Source organism: Gavialis gangeticus, unplaced genomic scaffold, assembly GCF_001723915.1.
Source record: "Gavialis gangeticus isolate Ggan-Ray unplaced genomic scaffold, GavGan_comp1, whole genome shotgun sequence".
Lineage (NCBI taxonomy): Eukaryota > Metazoa > Chordata > Crocodylia > Gavialidae > Gavialis > Gavialis gangeticus.
In genome coordinates this window covers 39769537-39776808 of record NW_017729004.1, presented here as the reverse complement: position 1 = coordinate 39776808, position 7272 = coordinate 39769537, and the positions used below count along the sequence as shown (strand labels likewise).

Genomic DNA, 7272 nt, shown 5'->3' with positions numbered 1-7272 from the left:
TGGGGGAACAGGGACTCCCCCAATGCCTGCTGGTCCCCTCTGACTAGTTTGTAACAGGCCACTAGATCCCCCCTCATCCTTCTCTTGTGCAGGCTGAATAGGTTCAGGTCCCATAGCCTCTCCTCGTAGGGCCTGCCCTGCTGCCCCCTGATCATGCAAGTGGCCCTCCTCTGGACCTTCTCCATGTTGTCCACATCCCTTTTGAAGTGCAGTGCCCAGAACTGGAGGCAGTACTCCAGCTGCGGCCTGACCAGTGTCTCATAGAAGGGGAGGATCACCTCCTTGGACCTGCTTGAGATGCATCTGCGGATGCATGACAAGGTGCAGTTGGCCTTCCTAACTGCATCCCCACGCTGCCGGCCCACGTTCATGTTGGCATCAATGACGACTCCAAGATCTTTTTTAGCTTTCAAGTGCTTAACTTTCAAACCCAGTAATATTCTTTTATAATACTCGTTATTGCATGCAACTTTGCATATAGTTTGTAGGTGTCCAATTGCATATCTATAAGCAAGGCCACAAAATACTGCAAAGTATTTATTTATTAATATTCAAAACACACATACCTGTCAACAATAATGCCATGAGGTATGAGCACATATTCCAGATCTCCATAGTAGTGCTGTGGATAAGTGAATAAATCCAAACTGTACCCTGGCCAATCATCTGAAATCTGCATATAGATTAATAACATTAGAAAGAAAATGTACCACATGATAAATACTAGACTACACCCCTCCATACTCAATTTGACATTAGTTAGAAGCTCTGATTAGTGCAAACATTTCTCACATTCAAAATGGTATCCATTTGAAAAATCATGTGATCAAAGGCACAACATAATTGCTACTCAACTGCTTCATTTCTGTCTATTAGTCCATTTCCTCCTAAAACTACTTCTACAAATAAAACTTATTGAATGACTTTAGGTTAGCATTCTTCAAAAATCTGTCACAAAAACATTGTGAACTTATTCCCCAACTCAAATGTGGAATGTACACACACAGTAACCTCAGACGCAGAGGGGACAATATTTAATATTGGACCAGTAACAGGATTAAAGTTTGGTGCATCTGGTAACTTTAAAAATACTGCCAAACTAAAATTGTGAGTGTTATACATGCTATAGGTGATGACAAGAGTCTCAGATGCCTAATGGGATCCAGAATTTAAGAACTGAGACTTTAACATTGTGATATTTTAGCAATAAGAGCAAAAGGAAGGTCAGGGAAAGTGTGGGTCCCTTATTGAATGGGGGAGCCAACCTAGTGACAGATGATGAGGAAAAGGCTGAAGTACTCAATGCCTTTTTTACCTCAGTCTTCACAGGCAAGGTCAACTCCCAGAATACTGCACCTGCCAGCACAGTATGGGGAGAAGGTGAGCTGCTGACAGCAGCTAAAGAATAGGCTAGGGACTATTTAGAAAAGCTGGACATGTAAAAGCTCATGGGGCTGGATGCATCTGAGGATGCTGAAGGAGTTAGCTGATATGACTGCAGAGACATTGTCCATCATCTTTGAAGACTCGTGGCAATCAGGGGAGGTCCCAGACTATTGGAAAGGGGCAAATACAGCGCCCATCTTTAGGAAAGGGAAGAAGGAGGATCCAGAACAGTCAGCCTCACCTAAGTCCCTGAAAAAATCACGGAGCAGGTCCTCAAATAATCTATTTCTAAGCACTTGAAAGTGGAGAAGAAAGTAACCAGGAACAGTCGGCATGGATTCACCAACAGTAAGTCATGCTTGACCAATCTGATTGCTTTCTATGATGAGATAACTGGCTCTGGGGATGCAGGGAAAGCAGCGGACATAATATACTTCAACTTTAGCAAGGCTTTCGACACTCTATCCCACAGCATTCTTGCAAGTAAGCTGAGAAAGTATGGGTTGGATGAATGGATTGTAAGATGGATAGAAAGCTGGCTTGATTGTTGGGCTCAACAGGCTCAATGTAATCAATGGCTGAATGTCTAGCTGGCAGCTGGTATCAAGTGGAGTGCCCCAGGGGTCGGTCCTGGGGCTGGTTTTGTTCAGTATCCTCATTACCTATCTGGAAAATAGGATGAGTTGTACACTCAACAAGTTCACGGATGACACCAAGCTGGGGGTTGTAGTAGATATGCTGCCAGGCTGCAGGGTGTAGTAGATACGCTGGAGGGTAGGGCTAGGATTCAGAGTGACCTACAAATGGGCCAAAAGAAATCTCATGAGGTTCAACAAGGTCAAGTGCAAAGTCCTGCACTTAGGACAGAAGAATTCCATGCACTGCTACGGGGTTGGGACCAACTGGCTAAGCAGCAGCTCTGCAGAAAAGGACCTGGGGACTATAGTGAACAATAAGCTTGATACGAGCCAGCTGTATGCCCTTACTGCCAATAAAGGTAATAGCATACCGGGCTGCATTAGTAGGAGCCCTGAGAGCAGATCCAGGGCAGTAATTATTCCCCTCTACTTGGCACTGGTGAGGCCACATCTGGAGTACTGTGTGCAGTTTTGGCTCCCCCCAGATATACAACCTCAAACATCTTGACTTTCTCCCTTCCAGTTTGGACACACAAACATCAACAAGGAACAAAAGAATAGCTTTTTGGGGTACAATATCTAAATGACTTCTTTGCTGAATAGTCTTTCAGACTGAAGGAAAAAACTCTTTGAAAACAAACAGGGCATGTAGATATACCTATTTATGAAGGATTTATGCTTCTTCATTCTAAGAATTATCCTATCATTTTGGTTACTTAGTTCTATTATATTATTAGACTTGATGTGGCTTCTACCATGTTCATTGGTATATTTTTTTCTGCAGTCAGTTTACTGCATTAAATTATACTTTGAAGAAATAATGCTTAGCTAATGATGGTAATTTTGTAACATAGTTTCTTAGATGCACAACAGAAACTGTTTCCTGTAGAGCTTTGTCTCGTTCAAAGTCATTATTTGTTGGCAATTCATATTTAAAGACAGTATAATCCAAAGACCACTGGTGTCCAGTGTTTTTCCACTGATTTTGATGGGCTCTGGATCTGGTCATTAAAAAGAGCTACTCAGCTGTAGTCCTCATTTTCACAGGACAAGCAGTTACTAAGGGTATGCGAAGCAGGCCCTATTTGATTTGGATTCAGCCCACATCAGGCACAGTGATTCCATTAATTGATTTGGATCACTGTTCCTGATTCGATTCAGCCAAATCTGAATCTGAAGGTTCGATGCTGATTCGGAGAATCAACAATTCACACATGGACACAGCGTTAAATGTTTTTTCTACATACCTCTAAGGACTAGTGTGGCTTGTGAACACTGCGATGCTGGGGTGGATGGAGGGTCGCACAGGAGTGCAGGTGGCCTCCATGTGGTTGGCGGCGAACCCGGAAGCGGACCGGAAGTACTTCTGGTTCACTTCTGGGTCTGCCAGGGTGTGCACTAGGGACCCCTCTCCGGCTTGGCGATCAGCTGCAGGGGGACTCCGGATGTCCCCCCAGACCAGGAGGCACCAGTTGCTGAGCCGGGGAACAGCGAGGGGGACCCCCTGGCGCATGCCCCAGAAGTAGACTGGAAGTACTTCTCATCCACTTACAGGTCTGCTGCTGAATGTGCTGAGGAACCCTCCACGCTCTTGTGGGACACTCCATCCGCCCCAGCACTGCAACATTCACGAGCTGCCTGCTACCTAGAGGTAAGTAGAAAAAAACGTTTAAAGCTGTCCCTATGCCCAAATCGCCAAATCTTTCTGAATCGATTTGGAGGGTTCCGATTCGATTCAGATATTTGTCCACCGAATCAGGCTGAATCTCCGCTGAATTAAATCAGGGACCGAAACTTCGCACAGCTCTAGCAGTTACATCCATCCTGACAGTTGTAAAGTTTTTTTGTTTGTTTGTTTTTTTACTATAACACAACTGCAAAAGGCCCAGAAAACTTATGTGCAAGTCTTCTTCAACTCTAATTTAAATTAATCTATTTACAGGGGACTCATACTTTAACATTTTTTATCGACTTCAGTAGATGCTTTATCTAGTTATGGAGCCCAGGAGCAGACTAAAACAAATCAAAATTGATCCAAAAATGATTTAAAAACAACAATCTTTACTGAAGTTACTATACATCTTTTTACAAAGCCAGTATTGCATTCTAATTCTTCTATCAACCATTCTGCTTCTATCCCCAAATCCACTCTTACCAGTGAAACAACACAAACCATATCATCCTATGATGATAAGGCAGTGCTCATTTTAAAATGAATTTAAAATTTAAGATGAAATTTACTTACGCATCCCTACTGATTCCCATTTTAATGGGAAATCAATAAACTTACTACAGCTGTTCCTTTCGCTTTAAATACATAGCCACCTACCAATAAAAGACCTTGTGAATTAATTCTTTGAAACTGATCTCACAAGGTCCCTTCCAGCCCTAAACTTCTGTGAATCTGTGACCCTACTTCTCATTAGATGCAAACATAGCTACAGCATTAAGGAAGAAACACTATAACATGATTTCGAAGAATCTCCACTGGAATCCCTACTTTTCAGGCCATAGTAATTTTCAGTAAACAAGGACTGAAAGTTTTCTATGCTTGTTCTTAGACAAATGGTGAATTAAGACTATATAAAGAAAGAACCTAAAGGAAGAAACTGTAGCCCATTTACTTGTTGTCAGTCATGTAAGTCTGAAGAAAGGTTTGCCATGCTTTTCAAAAACATATTAATAGTAGAGTAAGTAAAACAATTAAGTTCAAGCATGACATGTATTGTATTCAAATGTGGAACAGCATGCCAACCTGAATAAAAATTGTTGAGGAAATATATTACATGACTATAAGTCTGAAAGCATGATATGTCTGAATGTAATCACTTAGGACATCTGGAACAAAACTACAGGAGTATCTTCTTATGACATGAAAACACACTGGACTGAAAGAACTTTTATAGGGAGTGGAAAGTGGTAATCTGTCAAAAAACAGGGACTCTCTCCTTGTACCTGACACACACAGGCAGTATTTATTTACAGCAGTTAACTTTCATTGCAGTATACAACACGGGTCTGATTCTGCTTTCATGTAAACCGGTAGGCTGGGGCATCAAGCAATCTTCCAGAAGAACATGAGAACCATAACAACGTCATTATCGTTGTAAATGGCACTTCTCATAGCAATTACCATCTGGCTACCCAGTCTTTAAATGAAAGTACATTAACAGCTCCTCCACACATCATAACTGCAACTGTGTGCAATTACAACATGGTGGCTTTGGGGCTATAGTCCAGAGCAGGGGTTAGCAACTCCTGGCATGCATGCCAGAGCCTGGCAGGCGGGAAATGGGCTGGGGCTGCACTGTCACAAAGATCGGATCCCTTGCATCTCCCCTGCGCCCTGAGGCATGTGTGAACCTGCTGCCAGCAACGAGCTGGGCCAGGGCTCTGCAGACCTCAGCACAGAGGATTATAGCCTTTCTGCCACCTGCTATGGGCAGCCTGGACTCCGTGGCAAGTGGCAGAGTCCTGCCCAGAGCCTGAGCCAGTTGGAGGATGCAAGCCGCCGCACTGAGATCTGAAGAGCCCTTCCCTGGCTCGTTGATGGTGGCGGGTACAAGTGAGGGTCCTGATCCTTATTGTGGCAGTGCAGAATCACCCCTTCCTCACTGTCCATCCCTGGGTGCGTGTGCACCTGCTGCCAGCAATACGCCAGGCCAGGGCTCCACAGACATTGGTGCAGTAGATTGCAGTCTCCCAGCTGCAGCCAGCCCTGACTCCAGACCGGCCCCTGCCACCTGCCACAGAGTTTGGGCTGCTTGCAGCAAGTGGCGGAGAGGCTGCAAGTTACTGAGGTCTGCAGAGCCCAGGCCCAGGTTGTTACTGGTGGCAGGTGTGCACGCACCATGGGTTGGACAGCACGGAAGAGTCTGGGGCTGCGCTGCCACAAGTACTGGGTCCCTCCCCCGCTGTCCGGCCTCTTGCACGCCAACATGTTCACCCCCTGAAATTGGCCATACACCCCCTGGAAGCACCAGCTGTAAAACCAGTGTACTTCCAGTTTGGCCACTGGCTTGGCAATCGACTGCTAGGGGGACCCCCACCATCGGTGATCTGGTGTCCCCCCCAGACTCAGGAGGCACCGGCTGCCCATGCCTAGGCCCAAGTATTGTTTTGGAAGCTAATTAAAACACTGCTGGTAACACCGCCATAATGCAAATGGAATGTGATGATAACCTATTCCCTAGTGTTTTTACAGTGTAGATAAAAAATGGCTGCTGTTATAAGCTCATAAATCCCTGGAACTTTACAAAACATGTAGTTTTAGACAATTTCAGTACACCGAAAAGGCAAAATGAAAAGAACTCAAAAGTAGGTTTTTATTATTGGGCCCCAAACCCACATATAAGTGGATGACTAGCCTTTATTTAGGTGCTTCAGTGGACGTTAATACCTGAATATTTTTGTGTACCTGGATCTACATTCCTTCTGTTACAGACCCTAGAGGCAATGCTCAAGACAACTGAACAGAGGCCTTGTTTTTCCTTAGAAACTATGAGTATTGTAATGTTTGACAACTTTGCTAGTCGCTGCCCACTTTGCTTCTACCACTCACAAGCCACAGTGCTGTAAGCACTAGTAATTTAGAAACCAGAGGTTTTTCTCTTTCTCCAGCAGCCAGCCAGGCACACACATGTATCATGGGGCAGAGAAAAACGCAGCGCAGGGCAGAGCCTAAAAGAGTTCGGTTTAAAGACAGGGAGACTGAGCACAGGTTTGAGACCAATGGGGCAGAGCTGACGAAGGACAAGCTGGCAAAGGGCTAGTCACAGAGTGGGGAGGGTAGGATACAGCAGAGCAGATAACAAGCCGGATGTGGGACAGGATCAGCGCAAAGCAGGAGGACTACAGAGATGTAGGAGGAACAAGCAGGGGGGCCAAGGCTTTGTACAGATGTCCGGCAGCACAAAGGCCACAAAGGCCAAAGCAAGAGGGAGGACGTGGCGGGAGAAATCAACGACCCATCCAGGGAGAGATGCAAAGCCCCAGGTCCCGGGGGAAATGGGGGAGCGCTAGCAGTGGGGAGGAAGGGGCGAGGGGGGGAGATGGGAATGCAGGGGATGAGAGCAGCACCCCGGGGACAGGGGAGGGGAGCGCCTGGATGAGGCCAGGGCAGGGCAGGGCTGAGGCAGGATGAGGGCAGCCCGCAGCCTAGGCCCGGCGGCATGAAGCTGGGGCCGGGGGAAGAGGCGGGGGAGGGGGGAGCTTCCATTTACCACAACCCCGCGGGCGCTGCTTCTCC

General features: G+C 45.9%; 1 protein-coding gene across 1 annotated transcript in view; it reads right to left on the bottom strand.

The window, feature by feature from the left end:
* Nucleotides 1-7272, bottom strand: part of PRTFDC1 (phosphoribosyl transferase domain containing 1) — a 79042-nt gene that overhangs the window by 70987 nt on the left and 783 nt on the right. Inside the window, exons 2-3 of the mRNA XM_019507956.1 lie at nucleotides 7247-7268; nucleotides 567-673 (exon numbers count right to left, since the gene is read on the bottom strand). Coding sequence (XP_019363501.1) covers nucleotides 567-673; nucleotides 7247-7268 — 129 coding nt within the window. The remainder of the gene's footprint in view (nucleotides 1-566; nucleotides 674-7246; nucleotides 7269-7272) is intronic.